Raw genomic sequence first — 24276 nt, 5'->3', positions numbered from 1 at the left:
AAGTAATGCTTTTTCATTTTAAATGGCAGAAAATCTTTCATGTGGTTCTGCATGAAAAAAAGCACACTCTACACTCATCAATATTCCTAAGCTAGTATTATTTGTGCACTAATGGAGAGAGATAAAGAGAAAAATAAAATTTACCACTTCCATTAAAAATGTAAACAAGTAATCTGATCTGGCGAATAGTTTCTGCTGGACATGAAACAGTTAATGGCTCCTAAAGTTCTTAATAGCCTAAACCTAATCCCTGAAATCAACAACAGCCCCTCTCTCATCCTGTTTCCAAACATCAAAAAGAGAAACACACACCTTTTTGTAAGTTTGAATCAATAGGGCAGGTGTGGTAGTCTGGACAGGTATGTAGATGCAAGATAAAAAGGGATAATTGCCTAGTCAGCCCATTCTGGAGTCTGAACTTCCCCCTCAAGCAGAAAGCAACATTTTTCTCTTACATCATCTACAAGGAAGTTTCATACTGATTAACCAAAAAAAAAAAAAAGGTGGGCCAATGTTTGTGTTAACAAGATGTCCCTTCTATAGTGGCATCTCTGACTTCTCAGTTACAATTGCATGTGAAATCTTATTTAGGTTATCACCAAGAGATTAGATTATATTAAAATATAATGATTAGTCTTTGTCCTTTTTTTGTTTTGTTTTGTTTCTTTGGATTTTGCCTAAAATGCTTGCACAGACTGACGTGGCTACCTCTTTTAATAAGTAAGAGTTATTTCACAGACTGATTTTTTTTCTCAGACAAAAAAATACAACTCAACCTTCAGTGTGGTTTATGCTGTCATGTGCCAGGCATATCCTATCCTTCCACTTTCTTCACATGATAAATAAACCATATTTATCATGTGAAGAAAGTGGAAGGATATGGCTGGCACATGACAGCCATAGAAGACGAAGAAATGGGCAGAAATTGGGATATCCAAAATGGCAACTTTCTAGCAAGCAACCTACCAAGTCCTCTCTTTCTGATTTGGAACAAAAGATCTACAAAAAGAAACAGCAGTATGAAACTACTGAACTCAGACTGATTTTAAAAATGCCCTATTCATTTAGTTTTGAATAGGAAAAAAGATTTCTGTTCCATAAAAAACATTAACACAACCATCTTAGCAGTGGCCTTTTAGGCCAGATGGGCAGGGTATAAATAAATAAATAAATAAATAAATAAATAAATAAATAAATAAATAAATAAATAAATAAATAAATAAATAAATACTAGCAAGTTATCATTAGTTATAGTTGCAAATAAGGCTCATTTTGCATACATGTTCATTTTTCATACATCCATTTCATTCCAACTTTGGTGGGCAGAGCAAAACTCTGGGGGAATTGCAAGGAATTATGAGTACGAGAGTATCTGCCCATTAGGCTCTGCACAGAAAGCTTCTCAAAACCAACATCAAAAATAACTACCAGACCCGTAATTGCTTTTAGCTCCTATAGTGCTTAGCTCTGCTCACCCATTTCCCCTGTTTTCACCACTCAATGAAAATGGATGTTCCTGTCTAAATTCATTAGTTTAAGAACTTAAATAAACCCTGTCAGCGGTTTGATTTCTTGATTAAAATTTGCAGAAATCTGGCTGGGAGAATTATTGCAGACTTCTGGAGTCCGTAGTCCAGAAATTCTGAAAACCCCATGCCTACTTTCTTCTTCCAGTACCAGGGGGGTTTACATGGCTCAGTGGCAGTGGAAATACATAATGCTTTGCTTCGCACTGTGAGTGGGAGTGTAGAATTGTCTAGTTTCAGCTTATTGTTTTTGAAGTGGATTTGCAGAGAACAGAGCAATCACTGAGATTTCATCCTTGGACTCGGCCCCAGTTGTCCTGCCCTAGTTACAGCCCTGGGTTATTGCATTTTATGTCTTCAAACCATGAGTTGGGACCACATAGAACGTCCAATTGGGATAGAAAGGAAGCAGCAGGAATGGGTAACAGATTAAATCTCCCAGTACATCACCTAAACCAGTGAAAGAAACATGCGACTAACCAGATGTTGCTGGACTGCAGCTCCGTTTAGTCCTAGCCAGCATAGCTGATGGTGATAAATGATGGTATTTGTAATCTCACAACATCTGGAGGGCCACACATTCCCCATCCCTGACCTAAACTCTTGGCCTCACATCAGCTTGAAGCTGGGTCAGCAGCCTGCAGTTGTTCCTATGTCTCAAGTTACTGTAAGCCTTAGAAAGTTCAGCAGTTCACTCTTCAGGCTTTAAAAAAAATTAGGCATTTGTGCAAAAGATTCTTTTTAAAGAAATGGCCCTGGAAACTAACTGTAAACTTACTAGCCTCTAAAATGCCTGACTAAAACAGCCTGCAACACATTTGTAACGCAAAAATCATTACAAACTATAGATCATAGTGTGACAAATCAAATACAAATGTTTCAAATTTGCATTTCTTTGTTGGGAGTTTATTACTACAATATGAAGTTAGCTTTTTAAAAAGTGAAGCTTCCCTGTTGACACGCCTTACCAACAGCCTACTCTCCAAAATGCTAAGAACAAATGGCAGAATTCAATAGTTATAGGTCAGGAAACTGCCTTGTGACCAAACCAGAAAACTGGACAGAAAGAATAACAATCAATGAACTAAATTAAGAAGTTCTTGGATTGTGAAAAGTCTCAATCTTATTTCCAATAGCTGTTTCCAGGCCTGTTTTCAAGATCTAAGAGTGTGATCTGGTCAGTTGGTTGTCCCCATTGACATTGAAATTTTCATTAAATTACAGCAAAGATAACTTTGCAGTTCTGAAAGTTGTTTTTCATTTAGGGTAATACAAATGTGGAGCACATTTTCCAACTGATGTAATATCTGTCTGATTGCCAGCCAACCTTAAATGAAAAGCTGTCACTATAGTTTACTGTCATTAGCATTTTCTACACAGCACCACACCTTTGATTAAATAAATGGAGACCAGAAATGGAAATGAAGAGAACATTATCAAGCATCAACATTATTGCACAACTTTCTAAATCAGTAGTGAAGTGAGATCCAAGACTCTGTGAAGCAGACATTTTCCTCTTAACTTACAAGCTTATGTACATGACTAGGGCAGCACAAGGAACCTACAAGAACAATGTCAAAAAAGGCCTCTATAAGCTTCAATGACCTATAGAAATAACTGACATGCTGGGGGAGCCAGCAAATACCTGGCTAAAGAATAAAAGAATGCTAGTTCTTTTACAAATGATGATACAGGCTTCAAGTCCCTGCCCGGTCCACACACCCAGTCTGGCATGTGCCTGGAAATACAAATAGGGACTCATTAATTACTAGCAACAAGTCACTGTAACTTAGACTATTTGCCTCCCAAAGATACCACTATGCAATTGGATTTTGCCAACACACTCATACACTCAGCACCCACGCTGGTGGTTCAGCAGAAGGAAACATAGTCAGTGATCTGTATTTCCATCCGCAGGAAGCATGCATAGAATGGCCATGGCTGGATGTAGCCTGCACCTGCAGTGTGGTAGTGTTGCCTTAATGAAATGGTCTCCACAACATGAAGGGCAGCTATGGGCAGGAGCAGTAGTGGAAGGTGACATTCCCAGAATATTTCAGTGACAATGACAGTACTTCAAAGTAACCTGTTACGGTTGCATTGAAGAAAGCTATGGGAAATAACTTCCGCATATTTCTGAATATTTGTAGATCAAAAACTCTACAACGAGGCAATTCAAATTAAACAAGACATAATACTGGAAGATGATACACCCCTTGGGAAGTCAGTCAGTCAACTACTTGGGCAGAGGAAAGAAAAAGTATGAATAGCTCTGCTGCTAATGAACCATTTGAATTCAAGCCAAAATGACATTTAGCTACTGGTGTGCCCAGAAGTAAAGTCTGATGCTGCACAGCACGTATAATTGGAACATGGAATGTGAGAAGCTTGAATCAACATAATTCAAAATCATAAGAAACAGAACATGTAAACATAGCAACAGCTGGCTAGATAGTTCACAAAGCCAAGGGTTCAGGCTTGATTACTCACTGTCCCTCTGGGGAGAAGAGTCAGCCTGTGTGGCCTTGGGTGAGCTGCAATATCCTACAGCATGACCAAAACACTTGAAGGCAAAAAAAAACTTCAGTTCTTGACAAATAAATTTGATTACACTATTTTTCCATGCCTAAAAATTGAAAAACAAAGTGAGAAGAGTGGATAACCCCAAAGAGAAGAAAACATCTTCTACTCATTTTCTGTAATATGCATTGGAGACACCCTTAAAGTTCTAAATCCAATGCTGTGCTAATGTTGAGACTACCTTTTCTGTGTTTTGAGACTTTCTGTCCTTCGAATATGCATTATATTTAAAGATACTGTACTTGCTAAAATAGAAATAACTTATCTTACAGGAATATTTGCAGTGACAGATAAGCAAGTTTTAAACCAAAGTTCCTTTCCATGTCTGGACTTGACAAGAAAGGATCTTTACTTAGTTTGATCAGAGGTGGGTACATTGTCACCCTCCAGATGTTACTGAAATGCACCTCCCAGCATTCTTCAGTAGAGGACCTCCTGACTAAGGCAGACAGGAAATGAATACCAATATCATCTGGAGGCCCCCAAGTGGCCCACTTCTAAAGCCAGTCAAGATTATAAAATATGGATTTTGTATTTGCGAAGGCTTTTGCTACTCCTCTGAAGATGCTGGGCACAGAGACTGGCAAAACATTAGGAAGAACAACCTTCAGAACATGGCCAAAGAGCCCAAAAACCCCACAACCACCATATGGATTTTGTGTTTGTTTAAACCAACTAGTGTTTCCCAGATTTCAGACATAAGGGGGCTCTGCTTAGAAGCAGAGCCAGATGCTCTCATTACCCTTTTATAGCTGTAGTGGAGAAAAGAAGGAATGGGACATGACTTGTGAAATGGGTGTTTGGGTCCGTTTGCTCCTCTTTCCTGCTTTAAAAACTAAAACACAAATATTCAATTCATGCACACAAACTTGCACACACATATACATATATATTCATCATATACATGCACACAAATACCTGCCTTATGTATACAGGTCTGACTATTCATTACTTTCATCCAATATCATTAGCCCTCTTTAAGATCTCTGGCAGAGACTGTTCCCGCCAGTCAGAAATCATTTCAATCAGAGGGGGCAGGGAGTTGTCTGCTCTGAGCAAGTACTTGCCTATGAAGTTCAGTAGAAGATACATTTACTCATGCCATTTAATCCTAATACTAGCCTTAGTCATCTTCAGTGTTGTTTAGCAGGTTATATATGGTTCCAGGGTGTTGTTCTACTCAGCCAGCTTAGAGGGCTTGACCTGCTTAGCTTTAGTGGAAGGGTGGCACCACAGACTGTCCTCTTGATCTACAACAGTGGTTCTCAAATTAGGGTCATCCCCAGATGTTCTTGAACTGCAGCTCCCTAAAATCCTGGCCACCACAGCAAGTGGTGAAGGCTTCCAAGAAATGCAGTCCAAGAATGTCTGGGAACCACAGTTTGAGAACCACTGGTCTAGAAAGTGGCAGGACTAATGTGTAAATTTTCTTGGATATAGGATACACCTGGAAATGGGCTTGTTGCATGCAGTAGCCATCTCTCCGAACCCCTAAGTATTTTACTATCTGGTCCATGCAAAGAACTCTGAATGTTAAGTTGGTATATAAAATAGAATCTTAACTTTTCAACGTTGGATTCAGACTGAGTCCTACTTAAATCAGTGACAGTGAAATTAGTAATAAAAACCAGCTTGTGCCACTGATTTCAGTGGGACTATTATTATTATTATTAATTTTATTTATATGCCACATTTCTCCCAAAATGTGATTAACTCAGTCCAGGCCCAACTTGAGAATGGATTTCTGAAAAGGCTGCTAAGATAGAAAAACATATTAATAATTTAATTAGCTATTAGGTGGGGAATATTTTAGGTTATCCCAGAATGCAAGTTCAGAAATGAGCAGGACCTTGTCTTAATGTGTTTCATCATTCAGGGCTAAATTTCTTCCTTAATATACCACTGAGCTTAAATTACACAAAACACTAATGTGAAGGCCTGGGAAACATTACAATTTTACTTATATTTTCAAGCATCTGCAACTGCTGCACAGGTGTTGCTTACAAGACCAAAAAAGGTTATGGCCTTGAGATTAACTTAATGGATATTCAGGAATTACTTGAATAGAGGGTGATCTAATAACTATGGCTTGCACATATTGAAAGAGAATGAACATATACAATAAACAGACCCTATAAATTATCAACATTCTAAAACAAGTCAGATCATTATAAAGATCTTAGCAAGAATTTTACATTCAGAATGTGAAATTTTAGGCTCCGGTTTCCCAAACCAGTGTGAGAAATGTGACACAAACTTGCAACATGGACTTTGGCAGATACACCTTTACATTGATTTATGGCACAATTTTACTGCTTGCTTGATAAACAGAGCTATGTTTTTAGCACTCTCTTTCAAAACAATAGAAGTTATATGTATTGTATATTCCCAGTATAATATATTAATCTAAAGAAAATGCACTGAGCCATCAGTGCATAGAAAATAGGAGGCAAAGTCTTTCCTTCATCCATCAATAGAACAATACACATCTTTGGTTCTTCAATTATGCAAACATAAGGAAGCTCAAGAACAGACATCTATGGATCACATGTAGCTTACCAAAGCCTTTTGTGTGGTGTCTCTGGGTACCAATTACTATACCAAGAAGGGGGTGGGGGGACAGAATACACAACCACACCTCCAAGAAGGCATGATTATCCTATTAAATGGTATGGATGGAGGCCTCACCTTTTCCCCTCAGTATTAATTACACTGCTTGAAAAACAGAAGTGAATGTCCAGTCACTGTACTTGTTTCCTGAGAAAGCCCAAGTGTCCACAGGGATCTGTGGGGTAGCAGACAATGCGGCACATGTATTTCCTGGAACTTTTGCTGTTTCCCACTTCTTTCTAAAAAAACGGTGCCTCCACCATGATTTGTTTGGCTCATTCACCCCTCCCTCAAAGGCACCCTGTACTCTTTTCTTCACTGTTCAGGAGAGTCCACCAACCTTCTGGAGGGGAACTTCGGAGGATGCATTTGATTGAAATGAACAAGAACATTCCCACACATAAGCTTGCACTACTTAGTGTCCATATCATATCTCCAAGTAGGTGCCCTTAGCAAGATACAAAAACTAATTCCCACTCTCCCATCTGTACAGAACAGATCTTAATCATATTTCCACTTAAGAACAACATTAACAGGAATGGAATCTTTGTGAGTCCTCAGATTGTGTCACAGTGCAAAGGGATGTCACCATGTGAGAAGCAAGCGGAGCAATCACAGAATTTGTTTAAAAGGCTCTGCAGGTGAGGCAGTTAATAATCTAAGCAGGAAGACCAATATCTAGAAATGAATTAGAAAAAGGCGTTATGTTTTGGTCTTATATATACAAATAAGGCTGCATGCATTTTCTAAGCCCTTCTTACCTTCAGTTGCTTTGATGTAATATCCATTCTTTTTACTAGGTAGGACATCCAGAAGTTGCATGACTCTATCTAGCAATCCATGGATTACTTCAAAGCCAGGGTTCTTGTTGTAATATACGGCACAGAGATGCCTGTGGTTTCTTGTACCTACATCTGAGGAGGAAAGAGGAAGCCAAAATTATCAAGTTAATAAACACTTAATAAAATATTAAGAAGCTTGTCAGCTTTTGTCCTATTTATTCAGCGTCTGTTTTCAGCTACCTTTTGATCTGGGTATAGGTTGAAAAGAAAATATGCAGTACTGTAACATTTATGAAAACCCATTAGCTTCTTTCTTGAAGTTGAGATCTCAATGCAGTAGTAAACTTGTCTTTAAACTAGGTCTGAGCACTGCTAAAAGCCCCGAGGTGGGGATGGGCATATTTTTGTCCTCCCCAGATCTCAGTTTCTGAAAAGGGCCTTTTCTGGACTAAAACAGGTCCAAGAGGAATAATATTTAAATATCAAATTGCTTACTCCAGATCTTCTGGGGGTTTAATTTGCCTTTTTTGGTGGAGTATGAGGGGTGAAGAGTGTGTGAATGGAGGGGGACAGACAAGCAGCTTAAAGAGAGAGTATAGTGAGTGCACTTGAACCACACCTGGTTTAAATTGAACCTCTTCAAACTATTGGTTTGGATTTACAACTAAATAACCTCTCAGTAAAAAGCAACAACAAGGTTTTGACCTTGTGTTTCCTCCAGACATGCTCATTTTCTGCAGCTGCGTTCACTCATTGTACTAAACCACTGTACAGCATGGCATGAATGAACAAGAATGAGCTTTAAGAAGCTCTGGTTCACACATTCTCTCTTCCTTTCGTAGAAGCACACAATCTATCATCTGCCTTCCACCAATGTGAGCACAAAAACCCAAAGCTTGCTGCATTTATAATTCCTGCTTTTCCACATTGCACTAAACTACTACTTTATGCTATGTGTAAATGTGCCTTTTGTGCTAGGTCCTTGTTTTTAAGAAGGCCAGGTAAGCCAAGAAATTTGGTCCATACTACCCTCTTGCAAAAAAAGAAAAAAAAGAAAAAGAAAAAAGAAAAAAGAAAAAGAAAAAGAAAAAAGAAAAAAAAAGGTGAGCCTCCAGTTATGTTTGAAGCACCATTGCTGAGGGCTAAGGTTACGATGACCATAAGAATTAGGGTAGGGTCTAGAGCTTAACTAAGAGATAGTATGAGGTCTAGCAGTCTCTGTCTTCCCTAGGCAGGCCAGGCAAATTTAAGATACTCCAGTTCATTATGAAGTTCATTCTTTCCCGACTGCACAAAAGAACTGTTGCCAAATATAAGTTAAGGTTTGTTTGTTTTTTACAAACTTAAGCTCACTCTAACGAGACATCTACTACATCACTGCATAAAACATTAAAAAAAAAAAGAACAGTCAGGTATGTCAACTTAAGTTACATATGCCTTGCAGAGTCTTCAGAGTGCTGTCTAAAGATCCTTTTCAATGCAATTTGCAAGACAGATAATTGGCTTTTCTCAAGATGATAAAATGCAATGAGAAGTGAAACTGCTATATGTTGCCCTCTAGCAACACAAAATCTACATGACACTTGTATTTTGGAAAACAGCTTTTAAATACAATAGCCAATAGTGTGTCCTCAATTTCAAATAAATAAAAGCAGAGTGTAGAATTGTTGCTTTGCTTTCAGCTCAACCTGAACTGATGGTCTGTTTGTAACAGATCTGAGTTTTTCATGGATGTGTTTTAAACTATTTTTAATGCTGTAGTGTTCTAATATTATTGACAGTTTACTATTTAACTATAAATAGCTATTGTATTTTATAATAACAACCTCATATATATTTTTCTCTGTATTTGTTTTTAATTTTTATCTTGTGATCTACTCTGGGCTTATGTTCTGGGAGAAACATGGGATATGACTCAAATAAAAATTAAAATAAATATCTCTCAATCTCTACAGCCCACACTTTTTTCTTTGTTACTATCAGTTACTATATATGACTGTTTCATTCAAATGAGTTTAGGATCATTTTTCCTAAACTATGATGATGATGATGTGCTGCCAAGTAAATTCTGACTTAAGGAAACCCTTTCCAGGGTTTTCCAGATAGAGAATACAGAGAAGTGGTTTGCCATTCCCTTTCTGGGGTGGCACCCTCGGACTGTGCAGCTTGCCCAAGGCTAGAGAGGCTTGGCTCATCTCCCAGGAGACACAATGGGGAAATGATTCCCAATCTCTGGCTTTGCAGCTAGATACCTAAACCTCTGAGTTATCTAGTCAACTCCAAACTACAGAATATATTTTACATTTCCCTATAAATCAATAAAATGAGTCATGGCGGCACATTGGAGAATGAAACTTCCAGCCTTTGGTTCCTCAGCCAGATACCTAAACTGCCGAGCAATTGTTGGTCAAAGCCTACTCAAAATCAATTTGTTTTCTGCTAAATATTTATAGTCATTCATTCATTCATGGTACATACATATTGTTTGATATACCGTATTTTTTGCACTATAAGACACACTTTTTTTCCACAAAACAAGGGGGTGGAAAGTCTGTGCGTCTTATGGAGCGAAGAAAACAGATTATTTTTCCCTGTTTTCTTTTGCTAAAAAATTTGGTGCGTCTTATGGAGAGGTGCGTTTTATGGAGCGAAAAATACAGTAACATAACTTCCCAACTACTGCACATATTTATATATAAGATGTTAATTAGTGGCCAGACTTCTTGTGGAATTTTACTTTGGAGTATGTGAAATCATGAAAAATGTGGCAGCAAATTGCAACTAATTAACAATTTATTTACCAATTGCACTTATATCCCACCCATCAAGTGGTGAGTACAGATAGGGACAAACCGTCACTTTGGTGGTTCATGCCGGTTCGGTGATGGCTGCATGGTTTGGTGCCCTGTCTCCTCCAACAGGCGCCCCCTTGGAAGCAACGCCACGGCTTCCCTGTCCCACCTCCTCCAGGTGCTGCCTCTAAGTGGTGCCCACTGGAGGGAGTGAGGTGCCAAACTGTAGAACACCTGTTTGCTCATCCACTACTCTGGGTCATTTACAACAATTAAAACCCACCCACCCATGGTGTAATGTGGTGACTGTGTATGGGACCCCATGCCTAGTTGCAGAACTGGTCTGTGATCAGCATCTTGTCAATCAGGTACAATTTTCTGCAACAACATACGCAATTTCACTTATTCCAGTGTAAAACCCCAATAGGACTCTAGTCATTTTCCTTTAAGTTGCAGCCTCCACCGTTTTTGTTGTTTGTTTTGTTTTGTTTTTTGGTAGACTGGTATTTTTCAAAATTAAAATAGGTATAGTTATAGGAGAGAAAAGCAAGTACAGATACAAACAAACCAAAAACAATAACATTAAGACATAGTGGAAGGATTACAGTATTACAACTTCAATGAGTTTAAGTATTTTAAAATACAATGGCAAAATTCAGAGCACCATCCTGTCAAATGCCTCAGTCCCCATAGTCAACAGGAAGGGAGCCAAGCTAGAATTCTTTGGCATGCAGCGCTACAGAGAGCAGCCACTGAAAAGGTCCTCTGACATGTACCTGCCATACATGCCTGTGACACTAGCAGGGCCATGTGAAAGGCCTCTCTTGGAGAGCCCAATCAGGCTCATATGGATAAATGTGTCCTGTAGACAAGTCTAGACCCTAGCCCTACAGGGTGTTATAGGTCATAACCTGCATTTTGTTGTTTGCCCAGAAACAAACTGGTAGCCACCAAAACTGTTGTACAAGAATTTTGTGTGTTCTCTGTTAACAGTTACACCTCTTTGGAACAGCTGAAGTTTCTGAGAACTTTCAAAGTGTCCCCACTCAAAGCATCTTAAGAGTAATCCGAATGGGACATAAAGAAGACATGCATCACCATGGCCGGGCCAGACCTCTCTATGAATGGGTGCCATTGGCTAACTAGCTTTAATGCTATTTCTATATTAATTGCATAAATGTGGGCACACTCCTGGATGTGCAGGAGTGAATCTTTCGGGACAGCGTTAACCTCATCCAACACAAAGTTAATCTCCATCCTTTGGTCTGCTTTTTATTAGACTATATCCAACAGTATCATTCAACTAAAGTGAGTTATATTGTGCTTACACTTAGCTGAGTCTCATGATGCAGTGGTTAAACTGTTGTACTGCAACCAAAACTGTGCTCACGACCCAGGGTTCAATCCCGGGTAGCCGGCTCAAGGTTAACTCAGCCTTCTATCCTTCCGAGGTTGATAAAATAAATATCCAACTCACGGGGGTGGTGGTGAGGCGGAGAATGTGTAGCCTGCATAATTAACTTGTAAACTGCCCAGAGTTAAGTGCTTGAAGTGCTATGGGGCGGCATATACTGTAAGCAGCACACTTTTTAGTTCTATACCACGTGACAAAGCAGAATTGAATCCAGTCTCCATTTGTGCAACTGGTTGTACAATCAAGCTGCTTAAGCAGTAGTGTGCCTATGGACCATGAGAACAAATGCACTACTGCTTGCACAACTAGAAAAACTAACAGAACTCCTCCAGGGTACTATTTTCCTTCACCAAATGTATCTCAAATTGATGGCACTGCTTTTTATAAAGAGCTTTGGAATATTTTCTCCAGAATCAATTTTTCTATGTTGTTCCAAAGGATCTTATAAGGAATTTCCAAACAATCAACAAATACACAAAAAAACCTACTTTGAATGAATGAATATTTAAAAAAACTATTACGGTAAAGGAACATATTTTAAAGGGTGCAAGCAGAAAGATGAATGTTGCAATAAAATTCAAGTATTATTCCATAAAAAATAATTTTTATTCAGCTAAAAAAAGTGGGGCCGGGGGAGAAGTCCACTGATTGCAAGTGTGCTAAAACCCTTTGAATGTATGACCCAGGAAATACCCATCTTAAGAAGATCTCCAACGTGTTCTGCCCTCTTCAACTGTGGACATGTATAGATGCTTCTTTGCCAGCACACCTGATCATAAGAAGGTAAGGAAAGCCTATGCTTTACTATTCATGCTTGCTAACCTAAAAATTACAGCTGCGAGTTAGTGATGGTGAGCTGAATAGGGACTTGGGGGAACATACAGACTTCCCATTGCTCTTGATAGCTTACCTTGGATGAACACATCCTACAGTGAATACAGGCAGAAGACGAACTAGGCTGCATCAAATCTACAGCAACCCTCCACTTATGAGTGCAGCATCCATGGTGTACTATGCCCTTGATATTTTAATATTCTCTTACCCATGGTGGAATCTTTCACTACAATGTCAGAGATTTCAAAGAGTTTCAGAGGTAGTGGCATCTTCCTGTTAGCTGCAATCGTTTTCAGGAGCCCAGGCAAAAGAGTAGTGCGTGCCACCTATCGGTCATACAGAGAATGTTAATTTTTCTACACCTAAGAACATCTCCAACAGAAAGCATTATACGGCACTACAGGAAAGAAGGGAGGATAAATATTTATGGGAAATCTATTAATTTCTCTCTGATTGGTCAAGCTTTCCCAGCTTGTTGACAACAAAGCCCAACATTCACAGCACTGGGTCACAAATGCCATGTTTGAATACCCACTGCAATATTAATTGCATAAAAATTTCCTGTCAATGAAAAATTCAATAAAATCAAGTGGAGAACACAGCAATAAAGTTAAAACTTATCAAATATTCCTCCAAACTGACCATAAACATTGAGAAGTATAAAATTCCAAATGTGAAAAATGGTAGATGTTTGACTTCCACATTAGAAGTTCTCAGACTTTCGGCCTCAGGTTTTTGGAGTACAGCTCTGGAAAGCCCTAAGAATTTGGATGTGCTAGCTAGGGAATTGCAGTCCAAGAACACTGGGAGCCTCACTTTTGAGAATCAGTACACTAGAAAGCAACAGAGCAATCCGAACTGCAGGAAGGGCCATCTAGAGTGAAAGGGATGGGATGAGGTCTCCTCGACTTTTCAAAAAACAAATTATTCACATTACAAGTGATGGGGTGAATTTTACACCACCTCTGGACTGGAGTAGCTGCTAAGAAATCCTTTGTGGGATCTGCAAGGCTTTGCAAACAGGAGATCCCAAAGTACTGCTGCCCTTAATACCCCATGAGAGGCTTACTACTCTTATTGCACCAGGAGAACTACCAGAGTAACATTCTCATTCAGAGCTCTGAGTGGGTGCAATAGAGTTGCATGGGCGAGAAGAGTCTCCCTAAACAAATCTTTGTACCACCGAGGGCTGGCAGAGGGGCACTATGGCTTGATTCTAACTACCTCCAGAAAGCTAATTCAATGGGTTAGGACGACACTGTAATGTATATCCTTCACACTTACATGGCACTATAAGCCCAAGTTTCATTGTTGTGGGTTTTTCGGGCTCTTTGGCCGCGTTCTGAAGGTTGTTCTTCCTAACGTTTCGCCAGTCTCTGTGGCCGGCATCTTCAGAGGACAGCACTCTGAAGATGCCGGCCACAGAGACTGGCAAAACGTTAGGAACAACCTTCAGAACACGGCCAAAGAGCCCGAAAAACCCACAACAACCATTAGATCCCAGCCGTGAAAGCCTTCGCGAATACTGTTCCATTATTTGACCACAGTTCATTGGGATTTTAGGTAGTATTTATTATTTATAGGCTCCCTTTCTCCTGATAAGCGGACCCAAGGTGGCTCACAATATTAAAAGAATAGAATTTCAAAAAGTTAAATATTAAAAACAATTAAACTTATACACTAATTAAAATATGATTAAATAATTAAAAGGAAGTAATCATTTAAAAACTGTCTTAACTTTAAAAAGGCATTCAGAGACCCATAAAAACCTACCTGAAAAGATGAAGTTTTACATTCAAAACAGTACTAGATTTTTATTCCTCACCTGAAATTCTGCTGTTTTGGGATTTGCTATATGGACAGCTTTTGTTGCAGAGATATCAATCCCCAGTTTATTAGAAATGTCTTCTTGAGAACACTAACAATGAGAGATGAGGGAGAAAACAAATGAATCTAATTCATTAATGTTAAATACAACACCGCTGCAAAAGCAATTCTCTGCAGAATTCCCTGACCATCTCCATCCTGTCTGCTAGCCCCGGTGTTAAAGTATTACACATTCTAGCTATATCTTGTGATTATGTTTCATGTCTACTTATTGTACAATGCCTAAAAATGTTATCATTACAAATAAAGACATTTCCTTCCACAATTTAATAATAATCCTCATTTCAGATAATTCTTGATAACACCACATAATTAAAAAATACTAAAGTTAATCTGAAGCTCTATTAACAAGCCCGTTCAATTTACAAATACAGGACATTAAAAATTCAGGTTGCACATTTCTGCCATTTTAGAGAAATATTTAAAGGTGACTCCTGATAAGGCCTTGTTGCTGTTGTTATGTGTCACCAAGTCGCATCCAACTTATGACAATCTTATCAATAAGCAATCTCCAAATAGTTCTATTTTCAACAGAACAGCTCTTGCGAACTCAAGCCTGCGGTTTCCTTTAGAGTCAATCCATCTTATACTTGGTTTTCTGCTTTTCCTGCAGCCTTCAACCTTTCTAATCATTATTGTCTTTTCCAGGTAATGATGTGACCAAAGTAAAGCAGCCTCAATTTCATCACGTCTGCCTCCAGAGATAGTTCAGGTTTGATTTGATCTAGGACCCACTTGTTCATCTTTCTGACAGTCCAGGATATCTGCAAAGCTCTCCTCCAGCACCATATTTCAAACAAATCATTTACAGCTTCACAGGTAGCTGCCAGTATATTCAGTTCTACCCAGAAACGGGTTGGCAATCTATACAGTTGTTCTTCAAGACGTGTTGAGAGATGTTCCTAATAAAGCATCCTTTCCTAAACTGGTTTCCTGCAGACAAGACCAGTCAACCAAAATATAGCTCTTCTGACACATGGTAGGGCCAGCAGACATATTTCCTTTCATAAGTAAAAATGAGAAAATTTACTTTTTTTGGATTAGAGATTCAAGAATACTGTGAGCTGGGTATTCTCGGAGTCATTGTCTTAAAAAGCAACTTTTCCCAATGTTCTGGAAAGGTATTCTTTTTTTGATTCAACTCAGCAAAGAGATGTTCCTTAACCTTCATCTCTCGCACCTCCTAATTGGATTAGGCAATGAGAAGGGAGCAAGGAAAGGAAGGTAAGTCATGCTAAGTCTTACAACCAGGGGAATTGTTACTTCTACCAACAGAGGTCATGGAATACATTGGGACTGCTACACTAGAGAAAGAGAATCCAAAACCATCACAGAATGCTGCTGCCATCTGCATCCTTGGAAGAAACTGCTCCCTCCATCCATATCTTAAACTCTAGGAACAGATTATTTACACACACCAGAGCAAAAGTAAGTGCTTCAGTAAAGCCAGCTGCTGCCAGATCTTGTCTCAGAAGTTCTGTGAGTTTATTGAGAGGCAACTAGAAAGGGAGAAAAAAAAGCAATTTTTTAATCTTTCTGCTCAACAAGTATCACAAAATCACAGAGATGACTGTTTAGTATGCCCTTTTAGAAACAAGGAGTAAACCCAGCCAGCTACATCTGGTCTTTACAGAGGAAATGCAATTCCCTGTTAGAGATTTAATATAGCCTCCAGGTTTAAATCTTGCTTTTTTTTTTTTTTTTAAAAACCTTTTATTTTCTTTCGTTCTTTTGTAAAGGCTAGCCAATGCAGGTCTTGTGAGTTAATAAGATCACTTGGGCATCTGTTTTGTATCCTTACTATGGCAAACCCCCTTTTGCCACAAGACATCACAGAATATTGTTTTAATTCTTAGATGCAGTTTTCTAAGAACCCTTCTGGCATGCTTCTAGCCTTTTAACTGACAATATAGATTGTTTACTTAAGGGTGCAATCTTACTTGATTAGCTATGGTGTATGTTTTTGGAATAGTCATCTGAATGTTATTATAGCCATACGCTATTGCTGCGTCTTCCATGATATCACATGAATGGATAATGTCAGCTCTGGTAGGAGGGATTTCAACTTCTATATTGTTCCCATTCCCTATGACGTGTGACTTCAAACACATCCTGGTGAGCAGCTTTGCAAGGCTTGATGGTGTTTCACTAAAACAAAAACAAAAGTCATGTTTTAAAAAAAAATCACATGGCTTCATTCCTAAGCCACTGGATTTCATTTGCAGCAACCAAGCACTGTAGCTCCAAAATAGGTATGACCCTGTAATAAATCAAACTAGGATATAAAATAGTTTTCTGGAACTACACTGCCAATCCTTATGATGGTAGTGTAGGGCTCATTCATAAAATCACTTACTTACTCTTTCATTCAAAATCTGCCTTACTGTTTTCACACACCATCACCGATATTTTCAAACAAGTTTCCTATCTCTGCCAGCCTTACTTTAGACATCATCTAACAGGAAATTGTCAAAACTAAAATTTAACATAGGGCCAAACTCTGGAATAAACTTTTTTTTTAAAAAAAAAAAAAAGACCCTTCATCTTCAGCAGAAACGGTTAGTTTTCATAAGTCAAAGCTGTGCTCTTATTGGAAGAGTTGCAGTCTAACAATTGTTTTCAGCATAACGCTGAATCGGCTAGATCTTTTGTGGGTAAGAAAAAAAAAAGGATATTCTTACAGATAATGGCAAATATACTTGCCCTGGAGAGATGGGATGTGATTTTAAGCAGCTGAAGGCATGCTGGCAATGCTACTAGAAAGCAAACTTACAGAGGGCAGTCAGGGTGGTGGGAAGAGAAAAGTGAATATAAAGTTCTGCCAGAATTTGGGTAGAAGGAATCACATGCAAAAGCTTCAATTTTAGCATCAAAGTGTATACCCAGAAGACAAATATGGACTAATCATACTGGAGAAGACAGCCTGTTCCAAACTGGGCGGTCCCTACTAGGATGATGCTATCTGGAAATTTCTTCCTGTCCCTCCTATTCTTTAAGGGAATGAGACTAATCAGAGTGCAGCACTACTTTGTGTTTAACAAGCCAGGCTGTTTCATGATGCAGAGTATATGTGAACACAAAAAAGCACATAGAATCCAATACCCAAAGACTCAAATAGCAGCACAGCTGTCCCAAAAGAAAGCATCTAGCCCACTGTATCCAATCCCCAAAATAAAGTAGGAAACTCTCCAGTGCTGATGGATCGATACATATATTCATTCCTTAGTGACATTAATTGTACATCAAGACAAAAGAGCAAAATATAGCTTGAGTCCAATGATGCCGTTGTGCTTGCACAGGATCCACTGCTTTAATGGGAATGCATTTTTAGAGTTAGTCCAGTAGATGGCTGAAACACAGTTTTCCACTGCACAACCAGCTGTGCAAATGACAGCAAGCATACCCTACCTCTTGTACCACTGCTTACAATACAGTCAAATCCAGCATGACTACATTCATGCAAAGTCAGCTCACAAAATGACCAGGGTTGCATCCCAGTTTCATTGGTACCTCCCTTCTCCAGTCACAAGTTGCCTATATACTAAGGATCTTTTTCACTTCACTAGTATCAGGGTTGAAGACCACCGACTGCATCCCCAGAAGCAGAATGCCTTTAGAAAATGAGGATCATGAGGGACAAACGGGTTATATAAATGAAGTCTTCTGGTGCAGTTTGGCTGTCTGAGATCATGCAGGCTGACATCTGTGTGCAGATGGCAAATGACAGTCTTTTAAATCTAAGCCAAATGACAGAGAGCAACAAAGAATTTCTTGATGTTTACGACTCTTAGCAATCCAGTTAAATATTTCAGTGGAACAGAGCTACAAGACATAGGTCATTATTCTAATTTGTTACTGTGATTTGTTCAAAACTATCCATGATGACTAATAACTTAACCATGAGTGCAAAATGGATTCAGAGCAGCAGCTGGAACACTGGCATTTTGTATCATCATCATGATAGCATGATAGCCTGCAACAGACACACATTGTTGGCTGCCAAACAAATACATTTTCTATGAACTGTGTAACAGAATTATTTTGTTCCGTAGCTGTTTTTCTTTACGGACACATATCCACACAGATACAGATACATATAAATATACATAGTTACTGTTTTACTGTATTTTCATTGTAGGCTCCTTTTAAAGATTTCCCAAGAAGTCACTCATACACCACAATAAATAAAATCTTGATCTCTAGGGCATGACCAGTCTCTGCCTATTCTTACCATGGTAAAAACTGGATATCTCATGCATTAAAAATATGACACATGCATCATTCTATGTGCGCTATTCAAAGGAAGTGAAAAAATGTAACATACTTAATTCCTATTTTCTTGTTCATTATTTCAGGTTTTATCTTTTCACGACGATAAGCCAACTCCTACAAAATTAATAAAGAAGTCAGTTGCTTTCTTTGAACATCAGTATTTGATTGCATGATGCCATTATCCCAACTATTTAATTCTATAAGGTGGTAATCAGACGCATATTGCTTTTAAGCATGAACATTCTTGGCTTTACTGGTTAACAGACACCGGTTAGTCATCATCAAAACATTCCATGAACAAACAAAAAACAAAACAAAACCTCACAGTTATCTGTTATAGTGAGCACTTCCTTCTTCAATTATTTTATCATTTAATAAAAGGACTGTGGTTATAGAAATCCTTAGTCTCAGTCCTCTGATACCACCTCCTGATAGGAACAAGTACTCCCACTTTGACATGAAAAGGGGACAAAATCTCTACATATAGCACAGCCCTTACACTAGAATCATCATTAGGCTGAGAGACATCAAGCTCTTACCCTCAGCTTGACCAAGTTATTCATTACAATAAGCTCATCCTCATTGATAAGATTTAACTGAAACCATGGAAAGGAAAGCCACTTAGCTGCCACACCTTCCCTTGCTCTGTGTCTCTCTGTTATATGGTCCTGCAGTCAACAGTGGCACCAAACAAGTCGTGATACTCCTCTCATTTCTCAGAGTGGCACAAATTTAGAGCAGTGAGGAAGGGATGCTCAAACATCAGCAAAGAGGAACAAAACCTGAACATCAAGTATTTATGACTGTCACGTGCACCAATTTTGCAGATTCTCTTCTCTACTATTTGTACATCACGTGCAAAGATATACTTTGCATCAAATACACTGCTTTACTGCAATGTTTCCAAAGTCAATTCACATCTATATGCATCAATAAATCACCCATCTGTTTGGGAGTGCAGTGCAATCAATATACCAGGGCACCCAATTCTTAGTTTTCATTTTCAATGAATCCCAGGAGCAGCAGGTTGGTCCTTCAATGAAAGCATAACCACAGATACGGACTGGATGAATAAGAAGCTGAACCCAAATCTCATGGTGGTTATAATGGCAGGAGATCTCATGGTGGTTATAATGGCAGGAGAGCAGAGTTAGAATGAGCACCCTTCCAGCTTGCTCTGAACAGGTCTGCCCATCCTTCAACAACGAAAAACATGGTAGCAATCACAGCTGCTGGATTACCAGGCTGCACTTTCGCAGCTGTTGCACCTTCTCAGACAAGAACATGACCTCAATCATTCATGCTTTGGTAACTTAATTTGCTGACAAGGGTAACATGATTCCTTTCAAAAAGCGGCCAGCTCAAGGCATGTTCAAGAACATCGTTTTTAAAAATCCATTAATTACCAATTTACTGTATGATTTCTGTAATACTTACTGGAAGGATGTAGCTCTTTCCATTCGGGTAAGTTACTTCTACTGCTTCAACACTACAGGGGGGAAGATAAGCAAATGTTTAAAGTACAGGATATAGAAGACATACACATATTTACAATAAAAAGTGTTCATCCCAACTCACGTGAATGTCTTCTGACAGTATTCGCTGAACATGGTAACAAGGATATCTAATACAATTTTTGCCTGAAATATTGACAATATATCCATTTGTTAGATTAATGGACGTGACAAATTTAAAAAAACAAGACAATACAGTGAGATACTTAAGTGGTCTATCAGCTTACGGAAATAGCTTCTTTCCCCAATGAAATTGAGGGAAGGAACCCATACAACCTAATCCCACTAATTAAAACCAACTGAATTTCTCCCATGAGGACATAACCCCAAAGCTCCTAGAAGATGAAAGCTTTGTGTGGCTATGGCCCTACACACTTCACTGGTCTCAAATTCAATTTCCAGAAGGACAAATATAAGCCCCAAACTGAAGTCCAAAACATCTGTGAAGATTCTCAGTCATCCGGGTGAGGTTATCTGGAAGTCCAGTCATGACAACTGAACTTCATTTTTTATTAAGTTTAAACATTTTGCTACTCATCCAAGTAGCTTCTTCAGTTTGAGGAGAGTTGGTAGGAGACCCTAGATATATCCTCCACATTAGTTTCACCTCCCCCAGGCTCAAATAGGCTTGTTAGATGAACAAAAGGACTGGGGGTGAGTGAAAATCCCACTTCTGCAGTCCTTCTCCACCCACTGTCATGGGTTGTTAACCGTTGTTAACAATGGTCTGAAGTCCAAACACATATTCCATGATTCATTGGCTTCAGAAACAAGCTCCATTGGTAAAAAATCCACCTTAGCTCTATCAACTACTTTTCTGAAGATTTAACTCTGAAGATTATTATATGATAATAGTTAAGATTATCTTCAAATTTTCATTATTTCAATTTTATCCTGAAAAGCAGGATTATAGTTTGTCCTTAAATTTGTTACTTTATCAAGCTCATTTACCTTGGTAAGATCTGTCGCTGTACATTCAATGAACACATTTCTGGTGCCCAGACTTATTTTGCTATGGTCTCCTAGAAAATACAGATGAAATTTTTGATGTTACATGTGTTGATCTATAGCCAGGCCAAAACATCCTTCCACAGTTTAAACAGACCTCAACTAAACATAAGAATCAGAGGGAATAACCTTCTTTGTCCCCTCCACACAGACAATGACTTGTTGCACAAGTGGCCTGGCTTTTTTCAATCCTAAACAAGGTGGTATGCAATACAAATTTCTGCAAGTTTAAGGTCGACTTCTTTCAATAGGCTGATATACAGATTTTGCAACAGCAAGCCAGAGATCCACTTTATATTTTTCACTCAACACCATCAAGGTACTGAGTAGCAATACTAGCAGACCTGGTGGCACAATGTAAGAAACATGCATCTAGGCATGATGAAGGAGATACTTAAGGCATGCACAAGGACTGGCAGGTGGCCAGGAAGGCTTCTTGCCCTCAGCCATAGATGCTTACTTTGTGTTACAAAATCCAGTGGTGCTTCACTTAACGATTACCTCATTAAACGACGACAATAGCAATCGCAAAACAATGTTTAGATAGGGAAAATTTGCTTGACAATGATCAGTTCCCTGCTTCGGGAACTGATTTTTCGCTAGATGATGATTCTGAAACAGCTGATTGGCAGCTCTAAAATGGCCGCCTGCTGTGCAAAATGGCTCCCCAATGTGTTTTAGGATGGATTCCTCACTTTACAGGCACCGGAAAATGGCCGCCCTATGGAGGATCTTCGCAAAACGAGCAGGTATTTAGCCCATTGGAACGCATTGAATGGTTTTCAATGCATTTCAATGGGTTTTGAAATTCACTTGACGACTATTTCGCTTAACAGTAATTTCAACAGAACGGATTATCATCATCAAGCGAGGCACCACAGTATGTAAGAAACTTCTGGTAGTTCTGGGAGGAGCATAAAGTTGTTTCTGGAAAAAGGACTGTAAAAAGGAAGCCATGCAGATGGATATGTGTAGTTTCAAAGGTCCAGTCCTGAAGAGAAGTCAGTAGCGAAGGATGCTACGGTAGAAGCTGGTATTTTCAAGGTGATAACTACTTTCCTTTTCCTATTCACAAAATCATACAACAATGAAGTTGGAAGGGACTGATAAAGCCACCCAGTCCAAACCCTTGCTTAATGTAGGAATCAAAGTTAAAGTACGACATATAGCAGTCTAACTTTCTCTTGAATGTCTCCAGCATTGGAGCACTCAGCACCTCCTGAGGTAATTGATTCCATTGCTGTACTGCTCTAACAGGAAAATCCACTGTATATAGATGGAGTTTGTGTGGAACAGATGGTTGAATGTAAGTTTCTTGGGACTATCATAACAAATGACCTGACTTGGAGTGCAAACACCGCTGCGTTAATCAGGAAGGCACAACAACGGTTGTATTTTCTAAGGATTCTTAGAAAGCAACAATTGACTGAGAGTTTGTTAATCACCTTCTATCAGAGTTCGATTGAGAGCATATTATCCTACTGTCTCTGTGTATGGTTCACGAGCTGCACAGTGGCAGAGAAAAAGGCAATTCAAAGGGTGATTAAGAAGGCCCAAAACATCATTGGCTGTTCACTCCTCTCTTTGGAAGAATTGTATAAGAACAGATGTAAGAGGAAGATATCTAACATACTGAAAGACTCCTCTCATCCGGGACATCAGCTCTTTAAACTATTACCATCGAGAAGGAGATTCAGGGTATTGAAAGCAAGGACAAGCAGATTCAAGAACAGTTTTTACCCAAGTGCAGTATTGAGTTTAAATGCGGGGCCATAGGTTTTTGGTGGAATTTTAATTGCTGAGAGAAAACGGGGTATCTATATTTGGATGGTGAAAGTTGTGTATATTTTAACTTTTTTTGTAGTGTTGTCCAGTTTTACCTTGGGGAAGAGCACCTCATTTCGTTGCACCCACTTGTGAGCGCAATGACAAATAAATTTCTTATGTCTTATGTCTTAAATATGGCTTCTTGTAGCTTGACTTCACCATTAAGCGCTTTGCACTCTGGAATGACTGAGAACAGATCCTTCCCTCCTCAGTATGACAATCTTTCAAGAATTTGAAGAATGCTATTATATCTCCCCTTTTGTTTTTGAGCAAGATTCTCCTAAGTGCTGTTATAGCATTCATTTTTACAAAAATGGTCGGGCTTTGTATTTAAAACCTATTGGGGAAAAATAACAAATCCAATTCAATAAAAGTTTCTCATCAAGAACTACAGAAACTATCTGGAGACCAAACCTCTCAAATTTGATTGTAAAGTATAGCCATCTGTTTGGTGGTTGAATCTTTTAAATTCTCTTTAATCTGCAGTGCTCAGTACTGCTACTGTATCTAAAGTGTATATGTTTAAAAATATGTATACATGTTTTTAAAAATCTGCTAATCGGAAAGACCTGGTAGTATGACGGACACCAAGGGATCTGTCTGCAGGCACATAAGCGACACTGAACACCCAAGAGACAGATGAGGTAACTTCTGCAAGTCAGATTTAAGTAAAGAGTTAATATTACTGCTATATGATCACAATAATGAAATTCATCAGATCATAACAGGAGAAAAGCGACATAGATAGGCAATGGATAGATAGCAGAAAATGAAAACAAGGTAGCATAAACCAATCTTACCATTAATTATTGGTGGCATGGAAAGAACAACACCATTGCTATCATAAATAACTGGGTACAGTGGCTCATTTTCAATAATATGTAGGTAATGCCTAAGATGGCTATCTGTCTAAAATGAAGAAAAAAAAAGTTTATTTATTTATTTATTTATTTTATATCCCACCTATCTAGTCAATAGACCACTCTAGGCGGTTTACATTCCTTTTCTCAGAAGTTACCACATTTTGTTCTTAGAACACTAACTTATTTGAACAAAAGAAAATATACTGTTAATCCTTTTAAGAATCATGTTTTAATCTCGGAAGAGAACAACTTTACTAAGGAGACACATACAAATGGTTACTAATTCACTAACCAGATTAACATTATTCCTTGTATCAATTTCATATCCAACTATGTTCAGCATTGAGAGAAAAAAGCTTTTTAAAAC

At 38.7% G+C, this 24276-nt stretch overlaps 1 protein-coding gene across 1 annotated transcript in view; it reads right to left on the bottom strand.

Annotated features, from left to right (window-relative positions):
* The window catches only part of FARSB (phenylalanyl-tRNA synthetase subunit beta), a 40370-nt gene that overhangs the window by 7346 nt on the left and 8748 nt on the right, over window positions 1–24276 (bottom strand). Inside the window, exons 7-16 of the mRNA XM_072995968.2 lie at window positions 23847–23955; window positions 21163–21233; window positions 20276–20337; window positions 20135–20186; window positions 18750–18811; window positions 16366–16573; window positions 15844–15924; window positions 14364–14456; window positions 12747–12864; window positions 7478–7630 (exon numbers count right to left, since the gene is read on the bottom strand). Coding sequence (XP_072852069.2) covers window positions 7478–7630; window positions 12747–12864; window positions 14364–14456; window positions 15844–15924; window positions 16366–16573; window positions 18750–18811; window positions 20135–20186; window positions 20276–20337; window positions 21163–21233; window positions 23847–23955 — 1009 coding nt within the window. The remainder of the gene's footprint in view (window positions 1–7477; window positions 7631–12746; window positions 12865–14363; window positions 14457–15843; window positions 15925–16365; window positions 16574–18749; window positions 18812–20134; window positions 20187–20275; window positions 20338–21162; window positions 21234–23846; window positions 23956–24276) is intronic.

The sequence above is a fragment of the Pogona vitticeps genome, chromosome 3 (assembly GCF_051106095.1).
Source record: "Pogona vitticeps strain Pit_001003342236 chromosome 3, PviZW2.1, whole genome shotgun sequence".
In the NCBI taxonomy this organism is placed as follows: domain Eukaryota; kingdom Metazoa; phylum Chordata; class Lepidosauria; order Squamata; family Agamidae; genus Pogona; species Pogona vitticeps.
The sequence above is the reverse complement of the archived record's forward strand: the minus strand, read 5'-3'. Positions and strand labels throughout refer to the sequence as shown.